Here is a 23,239-nt window from a genome sequence, read left to right on the forward strand (position 1 = left end):
AATTTAATCCCAATCCCTTCTTTTACAAGTGTGGCAGCCATAACAAACTTATAGGCAACAATGTTGATACAATACTCATTCTTATGGACTGGTGAGCCTGGCAATACCCCAATAACAGTAGGCCAAGTACTGACGAGGATCATTCAGTCCTGCTCATCTCACTTCGACCATCCCCATCCCCATCACTGGGACAGAAAGCGCGTGTATTACAATGAATACAGACAATACAGCTGCGAACAGGGTTGTTCCAACATTATCCTCGACGGGAGGTGATCCTGCTCCATTCGTGATTCTTGACAGCAATCAAGAACACTGGTGTCTCAACTGCCATGGTGCCTGACATGACCAACACTCTCGGGCATAGTGATCAACAGAGGCACCGAACCCTATAGGTAATGCAGAGGCAATTGCCCAGTACCGACCGCGACGATGGAAATTGCTAGGACCAAGCCATCTATACCTGATGTCTGGATAGACATCCTATGATGGTCTGGGCGGTTGCTTATGCATGAGCAATAGTAAGCCTGGTTTCGTACTCGGTGGTCACCCATCTCAGGGTTGTACTTGAGACGAGCACAGGCCACTCAAATACTATACTCGGCTTCGGCTTCATCCTTTCTTCTTCATACCCCTCGCACTGCGAGAACATATGATGAAAAAAGAAGTAAAAGAAAAGAAAAAGGTAGGAGGATACCAGCGGGTACTAAAAAGTCAGTTAGCACAGCCACAGAAATCCATGGGCAAAGGCATGAACGTCCTCCCTTCGCCAAAAAAGCGAGCCACCACACGTCCTGCTGCCTTCCTCACGATCACAGACGGAGACTTTCGCCAACCCTCCCCTAGAAGATGCTCGGTCAGGGTGTGATAAACAAAAATCAAAAAGGAGTGTGATGGTATTTTACCTGGGAAGCCAAAGGATGATGCCACTACATGCTCTGCTGCCTTCCTCACAATCACAGACAGAGACGTCCCCAAAACCCTCCCCCAGGAGACATGCGGTTAGTACGCCGTCCAAAGGAAAGAAGTGAAATCATATTTACATTAAAAGGAGAAAATGATGAAGTCACCACACGTCCTGCTGCCTTCCGCATATTCACAGCTAGAGATGTTCGCCCTCGCCCTCCCCCGGGAGTCATGTGGTTAGTATGCAGTTAAACGAAGAAAGATAGAGTGGAATCATATTTACCTTGGAAAAAAGGGAAATGAAACCACCATATGTCCTGCTGCACTCCGCACATTCACAGACAGAGACGTTCCGTTCGATCGGTTCGATTCGTGGCGACGGTACCCACCAACCAACTGAGGATGTTAGCTCATGGAACTATCAGAGGCCTGAAGTATATTTACCCCCGTCACCACTCCAATTGAGCCACCACACGCTCTGCTGCCTTCCGCGCATTCACAGACAGAGACGTCCCCAACCCCCTCCCTACAAGACATAAGGTTAGTATGCAGCCAACAATAAGGAGTGGAATGATATTTACCTTGGAGGAGAAAAGGATCAATCCACCACACACGCCCTGCTGCCTTCCGCATGTTCACAGACAGAGACGTTTGATCAGTGCGATTTTCGGCGGTGACGCCCACCAGCCACCTGCAATTGATTGACATGTTAGCTCTTGGAACCAACAGAGGCCTGGAGTATACTTACCCACGTCGCCACCCAATTGAGCCACCACACGCTCTGTTGCCTTCCGCACGTTCACAAACAGAGACGTCCCCAAACCGCTCCCCCGGGAGACACGCGGTTAGTATGAAGCAAGCCCAAAAGGACAGGGTAGAATGATATTTACCTTGAAGGAGAAAAGAATGAAGCCACCACACGTCCCGCTGCCTTCCACATGTTCACAGACAGAGACGTTCCATTTAATCGGTTCGATGCCCACCCGCCACCTGGAATTGATTGTCATGTTAGCTCTTAGAGCCATCAGATGTTTGACAAGGACTTACCCTAGTCGCCACCCGATTGAGCCACCACACGCTCTGCTGCCTTCCGCACGATCACAGACAGAGACGTTGCCCCCATATCCCCAAAGTACTTACCACATCCCCAAAAAACAAACAACGCCAAAACGCCAAAACGCCAACAAGAAACACAGGAAGCAATTTTTTTTAGGGTTTTTTGTTTTCACAAAAGCAAACGGCAAAAGCCTCAGCAGAACAGAACAAAACGCCAAAAAAAAAAAGCAGACCCAAAAAGCAAAAAGAACAACACGAGGGAAGGAGGAAGGAGGAAAAAAGAGGAAGCCAGCCAGTCAAGAAGAAGCGAGGACACCAAATATGGACCGTCAGCGGCAGCATCAGAAGAAGTACATCCCATAAGCGAACAGGAGCACAAGCGCAGCATAGAATGCTGGTACAAGGTATGGGAAGCAGAACCCCAACACAAGGCAGAGCCCACAGAGGTCGTAGAAATAAGTGGCAGAGAAGGGGCCAACCTGGACGCGGGTGTGAACCGCACGTGTACGGACCTCTGCAGGTACATCGGGGGAGTGAGGAGCAACCACAGACTTGGGAGCAGGTGCAAGGGATGATGATACTTCAGAGGGAGTATCAGGGTCGGGAAGTGCACGCTTCAGGGAGGACATGTCGGAGGCAAGCCCACGTGGTGAACCATCAGGCTCAGGCAGGGCATCCATCAGCGAGCGCATGTCGAAGGTGTCATTCGGGTCCGGCAAGGCATCGGTCAGGGAGGACATGTCGAAGTCAGACCCATGCGGTGAGCTATCGGAGGCAGGCTCAGGCAGGGTGTCCTTCAGGGAAGCCATGTCGAAGGTAGACTCATCGGAGGAAGGTGCGGATCGCGGAGCACGTGGCTGGGACGAATACGCAGCGGCGAGTTGACGAGCACGGACAACGCTCATCCACTGGGAATGGCGTTCGTACTGACGTCCATCGCTTCCAGGAAGCTTGGAGAGGAACCGCTGGTTCAAGCCCGAAGGATTCGAAGTGTACAGAAGGAACGACTTCGTCTCCGCGATTTGGCCTTTTTGAAGATGGTCTTTGTGTCCCGATCCTTGCGAGCCGGGATTGTCCTGACCCGCTCAAGGAAGAGCTTGTCCTCGGGGAAGTGTACAGTCTTCCGGACGTGAGGCTCCTCAGAGGGGTTGGAGTCCCGGTCAGAGGCGGCGAGGCATGGCTTCAGAGGGGCAGGGCGGTGTTTAGAAAGGAGCCGGAGGCGAGAAGGATGAAGCCTTTTGCCAAAAGAAGAAGAGGAAGAAGAAGGGTACATGATGAAAAGCTTTGAAAGCAATAAGAAGTGGTTTTGGTAGTCAAAAGCAAGAGCAATTGAAAAATAGCCAGCGGCATGGGGAGAGGAGAGAGGAGAAAAGGAAAAGAGGAAGAGAGGACTGGGAGGGGAATAAATAACAAGTCGAGATATTCCATGGCAACGGGCAATGGGCAACGGCAACAGGAAGGTACGATGGGATGCGTAAATAGAATATGATGAAGCTATACAGGAAAGAACGATCGGTGGTGGGAATAGAAACCAGTTAGGGCAAGGGAACTACGACCTCACCAGAGGCAGGAGCATTGGCACCACAACTATATACTATGTATATACTGTGTACTGCATGCTGCATGTATGGACTTTGGGATGTAGCTTAATTTTTAATATATATATTAATGTCAATCTTATATATATATTTTTTTTATTTAATAATAAGTTTTATTATTAATTTTAATTTAAACCTCTGTAAGAAAATATTAATATAAAACTTATATCTTATAAAAATTTAAACCTTTAAATATGACAACAACAACTTTTTTTTTATTTTAATTCCAGTATTAGGTATAATATTGTTACTATACTCTTCTTTCTAAGGCTGCTTTATGTCTGTTCTTTTCGCTGTGCCGGGGAAGACGAAAACAGCCAGCAAAAAGACAGCAAAAAGATAGCAAAAAGATACATGACCAATGCTCTTTCCAAGTATATTAAAGGGAATGCAAGGGCCCAAACAAGTAATTGTACAGTATCACTGTATAATGAATCAGAGGACTATACATGGATATTTCCTAAGGGTCTGAATAAGTTTTCGTACATGACCTTCAGCGATACGCTCAAAGCTTCAATACGAGGTTCGGGCATTTTCTGGATATGTCTCGGAGCCTCGAACGGAGCAGAAAGTAACCGGAAGCGAGTCAGCGAGTCACTTAGGAACTTAATTGTTGGCGTTGTTACTTCGGCAAGAATGAGCTTAACACCCATTCCTACAAAAGATAGCCACAGCAAGACCAGAACGGTCGAAGTGGACGGACGTCTTACACATGGACAGATTAAATGTGATGCAAATAAATTCAAAGTAAAATCGCTCAACCTGGGAACCGCCTGCACTCCACCGGGTCATAATGATACATGCATTTCTTCTCAATTTTTCCAGTGAGCATCAGTGGACAAAGACTCATGAGAACATCGCTGGGCGGGCGATATGTTGGACTTCCTGCTCCTCGAACTACACTCAGTTAGTCACACGATCACCAATTCGGTTCAATGGATTGCAAAAGAAAAACCTACCTCCATGAAATCTGTGGCAGTAACAAGAGCCATGAATGTCTTGACTAGTTCACATAGAGTCTCGTGGTGGGCGGTTGATGTATTTCCAATCTTCGCAGACCGTTTGAAGATTCCCACCATGCATGGCCGGTTTTCGGCCAAAAATATCCGGGTTTGCTCCTTAAGCTGTTCGTTGTGGATACCTCGGGAGAACACCGCATATACAATGACCTGAAGGACCGAAAGGAGAAGGTCGTAATACCTCTGAAGGGCATCGGGATTTTCAATGTCTGAGGAGGTCAGCAAGATATAATTAGAGCTGGATATGATTGACTGACCAATGCCGATGTCTGGATCAGCAGCGAAAAGTCGTGATTCGTGCACAGCTTGGAAGAGACCAGAGTTAAGCACACAATTTGCTCCGACCTTGGTTTGAGACAGCCGCTGAAGTAGTGACAAAAGCGACTCGTAGTATGCCAGTAGTGCCGGGGTATCTGAAGTTTTGATTAGTTATAATAGCGTGGCTGTTTCAAAGGGGAAAATGACTAACCGCTTCTCTGGGCATTGTGAAGTTCGACGGGAAGAGACCGCAAAGCATCTAGGAATAGACTCAAATAGTTTGACCTCGAGATTAACTCGGCCAAAACACAATCAGTTTGGCGATCGAGAACAGCTAAACTGTTCAATAGAACAAGAGCGGATGCACGACACGACTCTTGGCCAGTATAGGCGTCATCACACATGGTCTCAATCAGGCTGGAACCGGCCGCTTTGATGACATGTTGGCTCAGACGTCGTAGGTTTTCGTGGCCCTTGTTCGACGATGTGATGCGTATTATGTAGTGGGAACAAATACTGTAAAGTGTTTCCCTCAATAACACATTTCCTGTTGCCAGGTTCGTACCTCGGATGCAGAGTTGGAAAAGCTGGTGGAGCTTTTCGTCAATGACATCCCCGCTTCGAGACGCATCTGTTGCCGACGGCTCTGACGCAAGTCTACCGATCAACAATTCAGCCAATCGTGCCAGTTCAAGTGCTTCGGGAAGATCTGCCTCGATTGCCGTTGTGAGCTTGGGAAGAATCAATTGGATTGAATGGAGAATGAAAGCCGGCCTGCTTCCTTCATCGATAGCAGAGCAAGTGATCATGGTAGCAACGAGCTCTACCCAGGAACGGAGAGCGTGATAGCGATTGATTTGAATCAGGTTGTTCTGCTTTGTTGCAAGAATGAACAACTTCAGATCATTGGCCTCAGCTAGCAACTGCTCTTCATCATGCGGGCGGAGCGGTCCATTGGCCGTGAGTTCCGCTTTCCGCATTTGAATCATCTCCTCTACCCCTTCCATACTGTACACGCCATCCTCCCGTTTGCTTTCTAATTGAAGAGCAACATCACCGAGCAAGTAAAGCTGGGGCATGTTGAACTCGCGTCCAACATCAAGATCGGCGAAATCGAAAAGGTCAAACACGGAGGGACTGGAGATTGGTTCGCCGTTATCCGCAAGCGTATTTCCGAGCAAAACCGAAAGAATTTGGGCATGTAGAGCCGGTGATCTAGCCTTTGCTGTCGATCGAACCTCGGTTGCGGCGTATGTGAACAGGTGACTTCGGTAAAGCAAGAATTCTGCCAAGGCAGTGGCACCGTCGGTAAGCCAAAATTCCTCTGAATCGATAGGGAATCCATTCCAGGCCGTGCTCGGGCCAATAATCGGTTGGTAGGCAAACATCTCGCGCAGGAATGCTTGGGCACGCATTTCACCAAGGGTGTAGTAGCTTGCCAGCTTCGATGACCACAAATGCTTCAGCACTTCAAAGGCCATACGCTTGAGGTGCACTACCCACGATACAATGCCATCATCGAGGATCTCCGGATAAGACTTTAGGAAATTCACGATGGCATGTAGCAAGGAACTTTGATTTGCAAATAGCCCTTCCGATGACACATCAAGAATATTGCCCACGCAGTCGAAGCCCAGCAGCAGATGAGCTACCGTTGGGCGATCTGTGATCGTTCCTAGGCAGCTGTTCAAAAGAGCAAGAAGGCTTTCTCGAATGACATAGCCGGCGGCATTCGGCCCGAAATCGAGTTCTCTCACATCAGCTTCCATTTGCAACACAAGAGGCCGGGATATGCTGTCCACATCGACCTCAGATGCAAGCACCTCCACAATCTTGTTCGAGGATTGCCACTTGACGAGTTCCGGCGAAGTCATCTTGTTGAGCTTTCTGGAACTAGTAAGCTTTTCCAACAAAGCCATGGAAATGACGGTGAGTTGTTCATGCGCCGTGCCACAATAGAGACAGAGTGACGGGATGAGTGTCAGATTGTTTAGCACGGTGTCCTCGAATGAAGCGAGCGACGAGTTTGCGACGAAGGTCCGGGATGGTCCGGGCTGAGAGTGCACCAAAGGCTTGACAATGTTAAAATATGTCGATTGCAGGTCCACGAGCAAGTTCATAACCTCCAGGCTCCGGTGCAAGGTCAGAACCAAAACAGAGTCAGGTGATGCGGTAGCAACGTCCGAAACGTCTTGTTTAGAGGCTGCAAACAGAGATTTGAGTACATCTTCGTTGAAAAGCCAGTCCACCACGCGGGCGAACGGGTGCGAGCGAACGTAGGTGAGAAGCGATGATGTTTGCATCGGAGAATCGGACACGGATGGCTGGCTGAGAAGTAACACGAGGTCTTCATTGAAGGATTTCAAGCTTGCTACAACGAAGTCCAGGCAGTTGAAAGTCAACATGCGGGATTGATACTCGTTAAGATCTTGAATCTTCCGTGAAAAGGCATGCCCTAAGATGAAATCGATGTAAGGTTCAATCCCGGACATGCGATAAGTTCCACCTAAGGTCTCCGGGAAAGGAAGCGACATTGGGTCATCAATTGCGTCGGAGGAGGGAGCAGTAAGTGCATTGATAAGAACAACAAATGCATTCGTCTGGTCAAAGCTCTCTCCAATCTTCTGCAAGGCTTGTTGCTGGTGCCAGACGGCAGGATTGGAAACCAAAGGCACTTTGCCAATGCCGGACGCACCAGTTCCTCCCGATAACCACCCATCGAGACAGACCCACGTTTCGTTTCCAACAGTGGAGACTTTGTCAGTCATCAATGCTGAGAGAGTTGAAAAGGTAGTCGCCCGAAGGTGCGATGGAATCGGCCCGCTGCACAGGTCTAGCAGCGTGCTAACTACATTGAAGGATTCGTTTTGCAGCATCCAGTCTCGGATAGGTCGGCTCTGCTTGCACAGGTGGCCTATCAGCCGAAGGTAGCATGTCAGCATCACTGGGCTCTCAGGCTCATTCATCTCCACGGGCTCTGGTTTCCGTGGACGAAAGATCCCTTGTGGCCCTTGCGGGCTTGTTGTAGTGGAAGGCTTCTCAGTGACCCGGGATGCGTACAGCTTTAGTTCAGCGAACATTTGCGACCAATTCATTGTTGTGGAGCGTTTAAATTTGGAGGCCATAAATTTGTCTTCCTCCGACAGGAATCGATGCGCCGCGGCTGCATTTTCTTCACCTTCGGATATCGAACATAGCATTTCGCAAAAAGCGCTCACTCGAGGAACAGTTTGCCGTTTGGACGCCCACTGAAGGAATCCATAAAGATTCCCATCAGGGTCAGCCCAAAATTCTTGGGCGGCTTCTTGTCGGTGCTCAAAAGCGAATGAGATTATCATAAGAAGGGACTCAAGGTGAGTCCGCACCTCTACCAAGCCACGGTGGAGGTTAGAAGTGAGGCCATCTCTGAGTGCGGTGATCTGGTCCAGTCGTTGTGAGTCCTCTTCCGATTTCAGTTGTCGTACCGCGTCAGGCATATTTGCAACGCATGATTCCACGAAGACCTCCAGGTTTTCCATCAAAAGCTCCTTCATGAATCCAGAGCATGGCTCGGGGTCAGGCAATGATACGACACTTTCTCTAAGTAGTAATGTCACTAATTCGCTCCGCGCGGGGTCCGCCCATTCCTCAGTGTTGACGCTGGAGCAGATCGCAAGCATGAAATCAAGGGCGCCATCGTCGAGAGAGGACATAAACATCTTCGTACGCTCTTCGGATTCCTTCTCCGCGTCGACTGATGGGGATGATAGACCGTCGAAGTACCATCCACTGTAGACAGAGAGCCACAGAGCAACAAGGGCGGCGTGGAAATTCGATAGCTTCCAGCCTTGACCATCCTTGGATGTAGTGACTAATTTGTGCAGGTCTCGTGCCTCCTTCTCGGATCCAGATCCCTCTGGAGAACCATGCTGTACAAAAGACACAATTGTGACTGGAATGTAGTGGAACAAGAGCCCATCAAAGCGATCAATGTTCTTCAACTGGTTCACGAGTATGCGGAAGTCTTCGGAGCTTGTGTATGTCCCCTTAAACATGTAGAATAGGATCGCTCCGAGTGACTCATGCTGCTGTTGCAGACTCGTACGTTGGAATTCAATGGCCTCCATGATATCACGGTCATTTTCCTGCCCAACAACCGAGGCTTTTTGAACTTGGTCTCCAAGAAGCGAGAGCCATTTCTGGATGTCGGCCATGGAACTCAAGGCTTTTCGCGCGAAGAGGGAGGCATTCCGCAGAGGGCCGTTTTTAATTTCCAGAACGTGGGCCAGTGTTTCGTGCATGATAGGTTGGGTCGCTTCATGTTCAATTTCGCGCGATTCTCGGAAAATGAGACGTAGACACTCGAGGGTAAAAAGGCGGCGCTCGTGGAAGCTTATTATCGCAGCGATCAGCGGAGGCCTATCCAGCGCTTGTGAATTTTCCTGGGCGGCCAGAAACATAACTGCTGCTTCCATTTCATCGATGTCAAGCGCATCCGCAAGTTGCAGTGCGCCTTGTTGGAAATCCTGGTTCACCGAGTATTCAACGTCGGCAACGGTGATCTTCCCTAAGATATCGCATTCGACGTTAGTAGGTTGTCAAGACGGACCAACAGAGCTTCTTGGGATAACCAAGATATCAAGTGACCACTTACCCGACAGAACAGCTTGACGGCTGGCATTGTTCTTTGCGGGCTTGTCTAGGAGTTTGCGGAAGTCTTGAATATGGATCTCCAATTCGAAACACAAGCGATCGACGTTGGGGAGTTGAGAGTTCGAAAGGGCAGAGAGGTCCTGATACAGGCCACGCAGGCCATTCCGAGTATCCTGGAGCTCTGCCATAACGGCGGGGTGAAGTTGGGAAGTGAAGCTCGAGCTCTCTGTTTGTTCCAGAGTCCAGGAAGGCGGAACGCGACAAAAATCGGGCGGTAGACAGCTTTCCCAAGTACTGCCACTCCACTTTCCACTACAATCACCTCGCGCTTATCGACTCAATTATTAGCTGCGCAGACTGGTTGATTTGAGATGTCTTTTTCTACCAAGTGCCAGCAGAATTGTTGACGCTCAATGTTTCAAGGCTCGTTTTACACCGAAGAAGGATACGAGAAAAGATACGAGCAACGACCCCAAAAAATACCCCCCAAGAAGACGCGATGGGGGAGGTCTTTCTTGACAAGACGATTAGCCTGCTCTCGTCAGACAAGCAGAAGGCGCGCTCGGATGGTTTGGCAGGTTTGATACTTTCTATATCATCTCATCGCAAAAATACCGGTGCTAACCCACTTGGTAGACTTAAAGCACATCTTCCAGCAGAATAAGAAGAGCTCCAAGCTGTAGGCAATCAACTACCTCCAAATGAACCATACAAGCTATCAAAGACTAACCAGGCTTCCAATTACCTAGACAAACACTCAATGACAAAGCTTGCCACAAGATCTTCGAATCACTATTCCGTTTCGTCGCAGCAGAAAGGTCAATATATAATCGAGCCCAAAAATCCACAAACACCCCTTCTGCATCGCGGCTCTCGACATGTGCTTCCGTACTCCGAATGGCTGTTGACCTCTTTCTGAGGAATTTGAGAATCAAAACAGTCCGCGCTATCATTGATCACATCACTGAGACCATACCGGTCCCTGGGGAAGGTCTGTGGGAACCCCTAAGCCTGGACTATACCAAGTGTTTGTCGTCGCTTCTACGCTACCGTCCTCACACTGAGCATCTTGACGGAGAAGACTGGGAAAACCTCATAAGCTTCTGTCTTGCCAGTATTAGCCTCCGGGAGAACGAAGAAAGTCAATTGAGTATTCGGAGCGGCTATCGATCCGCTCCCGAAGATCAAGATGCCAGCGATAGCCGTTCTACTCCCTCAAGGGTATCCGCCCCCGTCCCAGTCAGCAGGGAAAGTCACGGCGGCAATAGAAATGTCATTGAAGAAGTTGTAAACTGTATTCAACTCTTGACAACGAGTCCGAACGCTCCTCTTCAAACTACAGCCCAAAGCATACTTCACGGACTTTCGGAGTTTGTCGAGTCATCTGTGGCTGGAAATGCACACCAGCTCGCCTTCAATAGCATCAATGCAGTCGTTACAAAAGTCATGTTTGATCAATCCGAGCTTGTCCGTTCTATTCTCTTGGGCCTAGTCCCAGTAATTCGACGCGTATGGGCCACTAAGTTACAGATTCTCAAGGAGGAGTTACTTGCCACTTTGATGCTGTCGATGGTCGTCCTCGTGGACACTGCTCGAAAAGACCCATCTGAATCTCTGGCACATAACATCGAAAGATTGGCTAGTACACTTCATTCAGAATATGCCAAGCGGTCAGAAAAGGAAATCCTACAGATCGATGAAGCAACACTCTATCAAAATGAGATATGCCAGAGCAGACCAGTATACGGACCTCGCCTCGGAACTGCTAGATCAGAGCATAACTGGACAGTCCTCTGGTTGATTGCAGAGTTGTTCAAGCTATCAGAAGGTATAAATACTCAAATCAAGTCTGGCTCAGCACGCGACGGCTCAAGCAAAAGGCAGCGCTTCAATTCTGAGATCCAGGATGTATTTCGAGACGCGGTCTCGGCTACAGGCACAAGGAGAATATGCGCATTACAGCTCATCCCATTCCTCGAATCCGAGATTGACATCGAGACGAAGGAGCCCTTCTTCAAGCAGCTTGTTCTGAACGTTCCTGACGGTAATGGCGCCGTGTCATCCTGGACAATGGTTGCTCTGACAAGGTACGTAACTAACTCATCACTGGAAATGCTATCTGGAAAGACTTTGGAAATACACCCGGATGTACCTTACCAAAAGCTCAAGAAGGAACGCCCTAACTTGAACATAATAACAGTATTGCGAACGGGGCTACTGCCAAATCGCCTGGAATTAGGGCTCACTGGCCACGAGTAGTCGAATTTGCTACGCGTGCATTCTCATCTCCCGTGACATCGAGAGCTGCATGTAACCTATTGAGTATGGTTTTACAGTCAGACTTATTGGATTACTCAATAGCTATGGAGACAACGCGGTCACTCTTGACTTCTGCCAATGGACCATCTGCTATCTCAGACTCATCTTTAAGGCTGTGGGCCTCAATTTCACGAATGAAGACACAACTTGATCCTGGGTCGGCCCAGCAGGCATCGATACAGATATGCGGCTGGCTAAGAGAAGTCTGGGCTGGTATGGCACCCCAAAATGCTTATTTTATGATTTCTAGCTCTGACAAATTCTGCAGGTTCGGTGACCGATCGAATCCAGACAGCTCGAGTAGCTGCGTATGCCCGTCCGTTGGACTTGCTAGAACTCTTTTTGTCATGCACTAATCGATCCTTCGCCATTCCTCGTTGCCAGGTCACAGGACCAGTAGGGCATATAGCCCGCACTTGGTTCTTTCTACACGAGAACGGCGAATTGTTGGATTATTTCTTTCATACGAATTCTGCCCCGGTAAACCCGTGGGGTCTACAGGAAACATGGTCCTTGGAGCAATTCTCTAGGCAAGACCCTGATGATATAGTGATCTTAGATCTACTTCGAGTGAGATCTGAGTCGTTTTTACACGCATGGCACGCCATGAATGAAGAAAAATCACATATCACTCCGGATAACTTACAGATTATGGCGTCCTTTTGTGTTGTGGTTTCCCTCTTCATGGCATGTCTTCCTCGATCATCGCAATCTCAATCTCGATCACAAGATCTGCATCAGAACTGCCAGAGTCTGTGGAACGCTATATGCGAGTTTTTGGCAGCTCATACTCAAGAACCTGCTTTCGTGCAATCTTGCTTAGACATGCTGTCGCCGCTCCTCGGTTCTTTAACGAGCTCAGACATCCCGCCTGCCATCCAGACTAGTCTTAAGGAGCTTGTTGCTCCACTCTTAAAAACGCTCGAGAATTTCCGCCAGAGCTCAAAGAGTCCATCTACAGCCGAAGATCCTATGGATCTGGATGACCGATTCATGGCAGAAACCCCAGTAGCGACTGATGAGACTATTCTTGCCTTGAACCGGAATTCTCTGTCTGTCTTCCTTGACCCTGTCGCATATCAACGCTGTGTAACCATCCAACTCTCGATATTTGTCAGAACCCAAGCAGATTCCGACTCGTCATCTGTCGTTGAATACCTGACAGGCTTGGATGAAGCCGATATCCTGGCAGCCCAAGCTATCTTACCTGAAATTTTCCAGCTCTGCTCGAAATCGGATCCCTCAGAACTGCTCTCCATCCTGGAAGATTTGGGTGAAAAGTGTCTACAGTCTTATGAAATGGAGCGGTGTGAGGCTTCACATTGCGTTTGCATCCGCATGATGACTAGCTTTGTCGACTCCTGGACAAACGGGCCTGACGATACCTTGAAAGAGTCGGCTATGGACTTGTATAATTGGTTTGTGGAAGTGCTGCTGACCCGGAAAAGAGCTGCGCCAAAAGTCTACATTGCCTTAGCCGAGCTCATCCAGGGGGTGATTGGCACTTGCCCCTCATATGGCAATGAGCAGTCTCTTCCGTCACCACGAACAAGTCTATTCACAATTCTCCGAGAAGGTGGTGTTCAGGTAAAATTCAGCGTTGCAAAATTCATCCCTGCTTTATTTGAGCGATTTCTTCTCAAAGACCACGATGCCATCTTCGATGATGTATTGGAAAGCCTCCCACGAGACCCGGAATGGATCGAGGGAATTGCAGTTCGCCTTTTTGTGCTTTCGCAGTTGGCTTCTCGGTGGCACACTTTATTGCGAAGAAGCATCTACCATTTATTTGAAACCCCAGCTCAAGTTCCATTATCACTATGGTACGCCGAGAGATGTATGATATCTGTTTCTCGGACTCTCGGGTTGGAAGACGCTAAAGAATTATTTCGACTTTTCTCGTCTCAAATTCTTTACACATGGACTGAGACACAAAGTATTATGTCTATGCCATTTAGCATATTTGGGTATGACAGCCTTCGAAGCATGCTGGTGGACGTCAAAGATGAAATCGTTGGGCAAATGATGATGCGTGCCAAGGAACAGGAGACAATTGAGCTTGCGAAACACCTCCAGATTCCACATCTCGAGCTCTTGACGACCTCCTTTCACAGGGCCGAGGCATACAGCATTGCACGAGATATCAGTACTCCTCCGGGGCAGGGTAGTCAGCCCAAAGGTGTTGAAATCCGTCTGCGGAAACTTCTCGGGACAGACCAGTTCGTAACACAAATCGAGAGCCAATTCCCACTGATTATCGCGACATTTTTCAAATCCCTCGACTTCTATGACCAGATCGAACGAGCATTCTCAAAGCGTCAAAATTTCGGTTATGCGCTCAACATCCAGGCGCAAATAATCAGCAAAAGCACCTCTCAAAATCCACTGCCAGCAAATCAACAGCCCTCCTTTCGAGCACGCTATCTCCTGGATGAGATTGAGTTTCTTTGCAGACGCACTGGGTTTGAGTTTGAGTCAATATGGACACCATCACTGGTCTCTTTTGTGTGCCGTTCGCTGCTTGAATCCATACATCCCGCCCTTGGCTCGCTTCATGCCTGTTCTGTCATCCGAAAAATAAGAATTCTAGCCTGTGTGGCTGGTCCCATCATACTTCAAGACTATCCTCTAGAGATGACACTCAGCTCTTTGAGACCCTTCCTTGGCGACATTCATTGTTCTGAGGATGCTCTTGGGGTTTTCTGGTATCTACTTGAGGCAGGGAAACCATATCTCCAGGTCGCACCGGGATTCACTGCAGGCATTGCTGTCTCGACACTGGTCACTCTCCGTAGAATATTTTCATCATTGCCTGAGAACACGACTCAGGAAAGTCAGTTCAGAACAGTGCAGTCAAATGCAAAAAAATTCTACCAATGGCTGGGAGAGCTCCTTGGAGAGCTCCGTTCCTCCAATTGGGATGCAGAGACGAAAACATCATTTGATCGGCTTGTTTCACTAGCCGAGAAATTCTCAACATCTGAAGACTCTTCAGGCGGACAGCTTGGAAAGGATTTGGTCTTCGAAGTTCTCAAAGACAGGGATTCTGTCAATTCGCTGTTGAGTAAGCCTGTGGCGGATCTTGTTCTGTCGCTCTTATGTCCTGAATTCGAACAAAAATCCGATACTGGGAATTGGGTCTCGACTGAAGATGTGGATTCTGCTTCCCATGTTGTGTCTCTGTGGCACACACTTCAAACATCCAATGGAGGACCTCAGTATCGACTTTGGGCCGCTCGGGTCATTGGAAGATCCTTCGCTGCCACTGGGAAAATCGACCAATTGCTCCTGCGAGAACAGGATCTCTCACTGTTTCAGTCCCCCGAATCTTCTCTGTCGTCTGATATTTTCTGCCATTCTAAAGCCAGAATTCTCCGGGTGCTTTGCGATATGCTACACGTGCAAAGTCATATTGAAGCCGGCCTAGTTGAGCGTACTTTGCAGTTGGTCGTCAGCAATATCGCGCATTATCCGGATTTCCAAGGTTGCATCGAGGTGATTCCCGAATCTCTGATGAAAGCCCTCATCTGGAACCCATACACATGTCCCGCTATTTTACTTTCAAACTCTGAGCAGGAGAGATGCGAAAATGCAACAACCAGCGCCTCTGGGCTGTTAGTTGCTGACTGGGCTCGTGGTGTCTCCCTGTTCTTATCGAATGCTGCTTTAGAAGACCCAGTCATTGGCTCTCTTCGCAAAGTTCTCAACGTGACTCCTGGCTTAGCAGTGCAGCTGTTGCCATACGTGGTTCATGATGTTTTGCTCTCAGAAAGGGAGGATAAAGGCGAAAAGGGGGAGATCCGAGAAGATATTTCTGCTGCTTTCCAGCAGGTGTTGTCCGAGGCCGGCGAAGAAAAACTACCTCACGCTCAGCTTGTGATCAACTGCATTCTATATCTTCGCAATCAACCTGTGCCAGATGAATCAACCATAGTCCAACGCGATAAATGGCTTGATATTGACTTTGGAGAGGCATCTTTGGCTGCACATCGCTGCGGTTTGCATAAGACTTCGCTACTTTTCCTGGAAATACATACATCCCGAGTTGTTGCGACATCTCGTCGGTCATCTGTCGTTAAATATGAACCACCGCCTGCTTTACTGCATGATGTTTTCAAAAACATTGATGATCCAGATTTGTTTTATGGCATTCAGCAGAGCTCATCTTTGAACAGCGTCATGGAACGGCTTGAATATGAAAGCTCGGGGTTCAAAAATCTCCTGTTCCAGAGTGCAAAATACGACAGTGAAATACAAATGTCCGACAACGCAGAATCGTACGGAGTGTTGAAAGCTTTGAATGCCACCAACCTTCAAGGCATTGCCAATACAATGCTCTCTGCGTCCAGCAGTGCAAACGATGCCCCTGTTGCCTTTGACAGCATGTTACAGGCTGCAACTAGTCTTCAAAAATGGGATATTCCGGTATCACCTCTGGATGCATCGCCATCTTCCACTGTATTCCGTACATTCCAAAGTCTCAATACCTCAGGCTCTCTACTTGAGGTTACTGGCTCAATCGAAAGCGGTCTGTTGACAACATTGGGCTCTCTTCTCAAAACCAGTGGATCCGCTATTCAGTTGCGAAATTCGATGCGTACGTTGGGGATTATGACTGAGATCAGCGACATTTTGCACTCTCCATGTTCTGAAGATGTGGAGAAAGGGTGGCAGAATATTATGGCGAGAAGCAGCTGGTTGAAAACCGAGAGGTGCGTGTTTCCCTTTTCAAACTTATTTATATAATACCCACTAACTGGAGCAGTTATCATGAAGTTGGAGAAATCTTGTCGTGGCATGAGGCGTTGTTCTCATCAATCAGGAAAAACGACATCCTCAAGTCACGGACAAAACTGAGTCTCGGGGATTCGCGACTCCTAGAAGCGAAAGTCATTCGACAATCCTTGGAAATCACAAGAGCTCATGGTATCTCCCAGGCATCGCTCAAATCTGCAATGAGCCTTTCGAAGCTCGCCGGACCTTGCGCAGCGTTGGGAATGAACATTGATGGAGCTGCAAAATTCGATCTTGCCAATGTTCTGTGGGATCAAGGAGAGATGACCGCGTCAATTCGCATGCTCCAGCAACTGAAGGGCCAGAATGACCTTCATAAGCAGGCAATCCCCCTCAGCCGGGCTGAACTTCTCGTGACTTTGGTAAGTCCGATGTCCTTTCAGATACTGCTGAAGGGAACCCCAAAAGACTTTCCGTCCAAAATTCTAATATCGTGTTTAGGGTCACCACGTTGCTGAAGCACGCTTAGAAAAGCCCGACTCGATTCTTCAAGAGTACCTTTATCCTGCGGTCAAGGAATTAAAGGGAGGCTCCGACGGAGAAGAGGCTGGACGGGTCTATCACGGGTTTGCAACCTTTTGTGATCAGCAGCTACTGAACCCCGATGGACTTGAGGATTTCAAGCGAGTGGAACAACTACGTGATCGCAAGGAGAAAGAAGTCCTTGGCCTGGAAGACTTGATGAAGAATGCCACAGGCAAAGAGAGGGAATACTTGAAGAACTATCGAGCCAAAGCAAAGCAATGGTTCGACCTTGACGACCGCGAATATCAACGTTTGTTGCGAAGTCGGGAGGCTTTCCTGCAGCAGTGCCTTGAGAATTACCTTCTCAGTTTGAGAGAAAGCGACACTTACAACAACGATGCTCTACGTTTCTGTGCACTCTGGCTTGACAACTCAGACAGTGAGACTGCAAATTCAGCTGTCTCTCGGTATCTCAACGAGGTACCCAGCCGAAAATTTGCACCACTAATGAACCAGCTATCCTCTCGTCTACTCGATGTCTCTGATGACTTCCAGAAATTGCTCACTCAATTGGTATTCAGAATATGTGTTGAGCATCCTTTCCATGGCATGTACCAAATTTTCGCCAGCAGCAAGTCCAAAGGAGGCAAAGATCAGTCGTCTCACTCACGTTTCCGTGCTGCGAATCAGCTTGTAGATCGTCTGAAGAACGATAGTCACATCAGTCTGACTTGGATTGCTGTCCACAATGTGAACATCAGTTATGTTCGATTTGCAATTGACAAACCAGACAGCAAATATAAAAGTGGTGCTAAAGTTCCGCTGAAGAACTTGGCTACGGGCCAGCGCCTTGGACAAGATGCCATCACCTACAAACTACCGCCACCGACAATGAAAATCGACCTCCGTGCAGATTGTGACTATAGTCGCGTTCCTACGGTCACGAAGTTCCAACCCGAGTTCACAATTGCTTCCGGTGTTAGTGCCCCGAAAATCGTGACCGCCATTGCATCCAACGGCGAGCGCTACAAGCAATTGGTAAGATCTTTACTCGAAGTCCAGTCAACGCTTTTAACCAAAGACTAACAAAATAACAGTACAAGGGAGGAAATGATGACCTGCGGCAAGACGCCATCATGGAGCAAGTATTTGAGCAAGTCAGCAGTCTTCTGAAAGACCACCAACCCACACGCCAGCGGAGCTTAGGCATTCGGACATACAAGGTTCTCCCATTGACACCAAGCGCAGGAATTATTGAGTTCGTTCCGAACACGATTCCTCTGCATGACTACCTGATGCCCGCACATCAAAAATACTTCCCGAAGGACATGAAACCCAACTCTTGTCGGAAACACATCGCCGATGTGCAGACCAAATCATTTGAGCAACGCGTCAGAACTTATCGACAGGTGACCGAGCATTTCCATCCAGTAATGAAGTATTTCTTCATGGAGAAGTTTAACAACCCCGATGACTGGTTCAGCAAGCGGTTAGCCTACACACGAAGTACCGCTGCGATCTCTATCCTCGGACATGTCCTCGGCCTCGGCGATCGACATGGACATAATATTCTCCTAGATGAGAAGACCGGAGAAGTAGTGCACATTGACCTCGGCGTGGCCTTTGAACAAGGTCGTGTACTACCTGTTCCCGAGGTAGTACCGTTCCGGTTGACGCGTGATCTGGTCGATGGATTCGGCGTCACCAAAACCGAAGGCGTTTTCCGGCGCTGTTGCGAATTTACCCTGGAAGCACTTCGCCAAGAATCGTACAGCATAATGACGATCCTTGACGTGTTACGTTATGATCCTTTGTATAGTTGGACTGTCTCCCCGCTTCGGATTAAGAAAATGCAGATGCAAGACAACCAAGCCGGTGATGGACCTCCAGCTCTGCCCGGTGCAGCTGATGCTCTTGTCTCGAAGAGTGAGAATGAAAACGAACCTAGTGAAGCTGATCGTGCGTTGACTGTTGTGGCGAAAAAATTGAGCAAAACGCTCAGCGTCACTGCTACTGTCAATGAATTGGTGCAGCAGGCATGTGATGAAAAGAATCTTGCCATGTTGTACTGTGGTATGTTTCTTTTTCCATATTTGATATCGGCCGGTTTACTAACTTTAATAGGTTGGGCGTCTTATGCATGAGCTTTTTAGCATTTTGTGCGAGTTTTGTTACCATAGTACTGATATCTTTCAGGGTTTGATTCCATGTGCATATTAGCGGATCAGGGTTAGCAAAACATAGATCAATGGACATATTATCTCCCAGGTATAAGAGGGACATAGGCAAGAAATCCTTAGACGTCCAGAACGACATCCAAAATGCTGGAGTTGTTTTCCAACACGGCTATATCTTGGTATAGCTTGGGCAAGGATGCGTACGACTCCACCTGACGAGTGACCTACTTGGTGGATTCAGTATAACTAAGACTGAAGGCGTTTTCTAACGCTGATTTTAATTCGCCCTTGGGGCACTTCGGCAAGAGTTGTTGTCACCATCTTGCATGACTCACCGAGTCCGAGAACATGGCCGAGGATGGTAAATGGTAATTTCAACGGTACCTCGAGTGCAGATCAACCGCTTGCTGAATTAACAGTCTGGTTTATCACGTCCCTATGAAGAAACACCTTGTGACTAGACGGAAATGCTTCGATGCTTTGCATTTAGCTTGTCCACATCAGTTTCACTGATCTTTAATACAGCCACCCTTGCTAGATGGAAGATAGGAACTAACGTTGACCAAGATTCGGTTCATTTATAGTACCATGAAAGTAGTAGGATTTGTCGAGGGTGTACAGTGCAAGTGGAAAGGCATCTAAACTGTACTTGCCCTTTATTCGAGTAACTCATTCCAAAAGCGAGAGTCGCCTTCAAAACAATCATCATAATCCGCCATTATCTTGCGTACTTGACAAAAGATCGTGGTTCGAAGATTTTCAAATGCTTCACAACTCAGCCCCTGTGGTTCCTCCCCTATTCGCTTGATGACCGTCTCTATCGTCCCTAAGAGCACCAACAGCGAAGGCAGGGAACTCGCAATCAAACCTCTATCAGCCTGGTCACCGTAACCGCCTAAGTCGTAGTGAATGATAAGACCATCCTCAGCATCTACCATCACCACGGCATCGCCACCAATACAACCGAAGTTATAACAGAAGTTGACTGGCGGGGAGTCGTCATCCGCCCACCGACGGCCAAATATTTCATCGGCATCGTATGCATAGAGCTCATCACCGGCATCTACACTCTTCTTCAATCCACTTGGGTCCCATTGGATACCAGTACACTGGACTAATGGAAACCCAACAGTTGTGAGAAATCTCCGCGTGTCTGCATCTGTGAGCCTGGCGGGAAGCTCCGATTCAGTGGGTTTCCAGAGCGAGCCCGCCCCGAAGTGGGCTTCAAGCCAACTGGCGTCAGGGCTTTTCGGAAGAGGTAATTGGTCCTGGTAAAGTCAGCGAGATCTCGTGTGCAGATGTATGCTTTAAACTTACACCTATTACGATTGATTCTAATATCTTTGCTTGATATCTTGGGTGGTTGAATAATCCGTTCAAATTTTTGCAACATTGAGACAGGTGAAGCGCGTCTGTGACGCTATCGAAGCTCTCGAAAACCCACAGAATAACTTCGGTGGGTAATCCTAATAAATTATGCATGAAGGATAGGTCGTTGAATCTAACTTTCCCGGTGGGTTATTCTCAATATTTAGATCTTCTAGCACAAGCAAGCCATGTACCCTACCAGCCTCTTTTCTCGTATAAGTACCCACTAGTAACCAAGTGGTGGGGCAAGATCTTGCTAACTTTTAAATAATTCGTATTCGGGGATCTTCTTTTGCCTTTTACCCCAAATTAAACAAAATAACAAGAACGTGATAGCTATACGGAGTATACCCTTCTTTTGGCTATTTTCTGGGGTACAGTATTGAAATACTATAATATTGTCCACTGTTGATCCCAAGGGCATAAATGTCAAGATGGCGATCCTCCCTGAGCACGAGCATACAGTGGAGCTTCTCCTCGTACTCACCACTTGGCATCAAATTTTAATTTCCTAGAACAATTTATATGGGAAACCGCAATGTCGAGCCTTGGCAGACATTACTGCAAGATATTAGCGAATAAAGATTATGCAATTCCTTCCCAATATCAACCTAGATACTTTCCACAAGGACATACTTCCAGGGAGTTTCGGGTTAAATATAAAAAACGACCGGCAGCCTCAAGGTGCCCTATTTGAACTAGTTCTAACACCCTGCAAGTTCTCACGTGAAGAAGTATCCCACCTCAGCTGAATCTATAAGCTGTGATCGAACCTCTTCATCAAAATTTCGTGTACAGAGTGCCCAATGCTGACTTTGTTGTGTTTGTTGTTTGTTGTTTCTGCTTCCAGTGGAGTATCGTGTCTCTGCATCCAGCGGACTACTTAGCTGGCAGTTCGATACAAACAACCGCTCCACATGGGACATTGTTTGGAGTTGTTTCTCTACCAATTTTCCTGCACTTGGATGATCACTCACTCTGACATACCTAGTCGACAGATTTCCGAGGCACGGCGACAAATAATGTGCGTACGCACGTAGCTTATAGCCCTCTTCGTCCCGGAGTTGATTCTAGGCGTTGCTTTTCTAGAGTTGTTCAACGTAATAAACTCCAGGGCTAGATACAACGTGGTCCAGGCAGAGGCAAAAATCAGAAGACAAGCAAGATCAGGATCACATGGAGGATTACGGAATGAACTATTTGATGGAGCACAGGAAAATCCAGACTCTGTGAAATGGATTTACACTCAGACTTTCTTCATCAATGCAGAAGGATTGGCTTTACAGACACAGGATGACCGGATCTACACTGTCACCTGCGAGGATGAAATGGTGTTGCTTATCCAATCCGGCATGGTTTCTCCGTTGGATCTCCGGGAGCAATATATTCAAGAACATGCCGAACAAGATTGGCTGGGCAAGCTCTTTACTTTGCTCCAAGTCTCTTGGTTTATCTGCAATATCATCACAAGATGAGCATCCCATCTATCAGTGTCGCCATTCGAGTTAGCTACCGTCGCCTATTGCTTTTTAGGAATCGTCATATATGGCTTTTGGTGGTTCAAGCAAAGATATGGATGCCCCAATTATAGTGCCTTTGCACTACGATCGCGACAATCTACCGGGGGAGCTACACAATGCTATACATTCCGTTGGATGGACGCACCGCCTCGCACCTCTCAAGGAAGAACACATCTTACTTATAGCCTGGATGCCATGAAAACACTTTTTCTGTCAAAAGATGGAGAAGACTTTGAGCTACTTAAGGAAATGCCTGTAGAGACACCATCATGGATTATCCACATAGCGGTCATACTATTCGGTCTTACTAGCTTGTCCTATTTTGGTATTCATATTGCTGCGTGAGTTGCTTTTGTCGATAGATATACAATTTACATATATTGGCTAACTACTACCATTATAGTTGGAACTACACATTTCCGACCCGAGCGGAATGGATATCTTGGATTGTCTTCTGCTTTGTGGCTGTAGGTGCCGTATGTATCTTTGGCACAGTTAATACCACATACCTGACCTTGCTACATTTAAAGGTTGCAAAAAGGCTGCCCTCTTCTATGGATTTTTTGGTTGAGGATTCCCATTGGCAAAAGATATTCGACACACATATGTAACAAAGCGGCAGGGGAATGAACCCCAAACCAGAAGCGGGGATTATGTTATAAAATCGATGTGGTCATCAACGAGAGGACCTTGGGAGTTTTCCGATATATATAAAGCCCTTTCAACCTTCCATCTCTCTATTTTTCTTCTATAGTATAATCCTCTGACTCTGGTGCTTATTCCAGCAATTGATGCCGATTTTAATGGATATATGCAGCTTAATGGGGCCGAGGTCCTCCGCATCTTTCCCCTCAATTCATCCGGACACAAAGGAACATATTACTAGAATACATGGATGAATAGCCAGCTTCCTCGGTATGCACAGCGTGCATCCGGGTTCCAGCTGCATTAACCAGCGTGTGCGAATGATCCGTCGATCCGAAAGTCCCAAACCCCGCAATTCGTTGATGCAGTTCTCCTCTTTTATGTACTTGGCACGATAAGGAATAATCTACTTAAGAGTCATGTTAGCCTTCAATTAAGCCTTTACTCTGCAGATATATCTCTACTGAAACACCCAATTAAGGTTA

At 47.7% G+C, this 23,239-nt stretch overlaps 5 protein-coding genes across 5 annotated transcripts; 1 reads left to right on the forward strand and 4 right to left on the reverse strand.

Annotated features, from left to right (window-relative positions):
- Positions 1–711: 711 nt before the first annotated feature.
- N7487_007588 (uncharacterized protein) lies at positions 712–2,026 on the reverse strand (the record flags this gene model as incomplete). The annotated part of the gene is given in 6 exon segments (XM_056875318.1): positions 712–946; positions 958–1,082; positions 1,348–1,594; positions 1,652–1,793; positions 1,825–1,893; positions 1,963–2,026. 6 exon segments carry the CDS (start codon positions 2,024–2,026, stop codon positions 712–714), a joined length of 882 nt encoding a protein of 293 aa, XP_056727506.1.
- Positions 2,027–2,300: 274 nt separating this feature from the next.
- N7487_007589 (uncharacterized protein) lies at positions 2,301–3,232 on the reverse strand (the record flags this gene model as incomplete). Its single annotated transcript, XM_056875319.1, has 2 exons — positions 2,301–2,924; positions 3,077–3,232. The coding sequence occupies 2 exons, from the start codon at positions 3,230–3,232 to the stop codon at positions 2,301–2,303; spliced, it is 780 nt and encodes a 259-aa protein (XP_056727507.1).
- A 1,171-nt stretch (positions 3,233–4,403) lies between these two features.
- N7487_007590 (nuclear pore complex Nup192/Nup205 family protein) lies at positions 4,404–9,654 on the reverse strand (the record flags this gene model as incomplete). Its single annotated transcript, XM_056875320.1, has 5 exons — positions 4,404–4,454; positions 4,517–4,785; positions 4,834–4,989; positions 5,046–9,380; positions 9,468–9,654. 5 exons carry the CDS (start codon positions 9,652–9,654, stop codon positions 4,404–4,406), a joined length of 4,998 nt encoding a protein of 1,665 aa, XP_056727508.1.
- A 311-nt stretch (positions 9,655–9,965) lies between these two features.
- Positions 9,966–19,188, forward strand: atmA (DNA-binding protein kinase TEL1; the record flags this gene model as incomplete). The annotated part of the gene is made up of 9 exons (XM_056875321.1): positions 9,966–10,044; positions 10,103–10,145; positions 10,216–11,553; positions 11,667–11,998; positions 12,054–16,497; positions 16,551–16,941; positions 17,021–18,082; positions 18,142–19,117; positions 19,169–19,188. The coding sequence occupies 9 exons, from the start codon at positions 9,966–9,968 to the stop codon at positions 19,186–19,188; spliced, it is 8,685 nt and encodes a 2,894-aa protein (XP_056727509.1).
- A 689-nt stretch (positions 19,189–19,877) lies between these two features.
- N7487_007592 (uncharacterized protein) lies at positions 19,878–20,703 on the reverse strand (the record flags this gene model as incomplete). Its single annotated transcript, XM_056875322.1, has 2 exons — positions 19,878–20,489; positions 20,539–20,703. The coding sequence occupies 2 exons, from the start codon at positions 20,701–20,703 to the stop codon at positions 19,878–19,880; spliced, it is 777 nt and encodes a 258-aa protein (XP_056727510.1).
- Between the last annotated feature and the right edge of the window lie 2,536 nt (positions 20,704–23,239).

This window comes from Penicillium crustosum (assembly GCF_028827405.1).
Source record: "Penicillium crustosum strain IBT 35664 chromosome Unknown utg000003l_segment0_segment0, whole genome shotgun sequence".
Lineage (NCBI taxonomy): Eukaryota > Fungi > Ascomycota > Eurotiomycetes > Eurotiales > Aspergillaceae > Penicillium > Penicillium crustosum.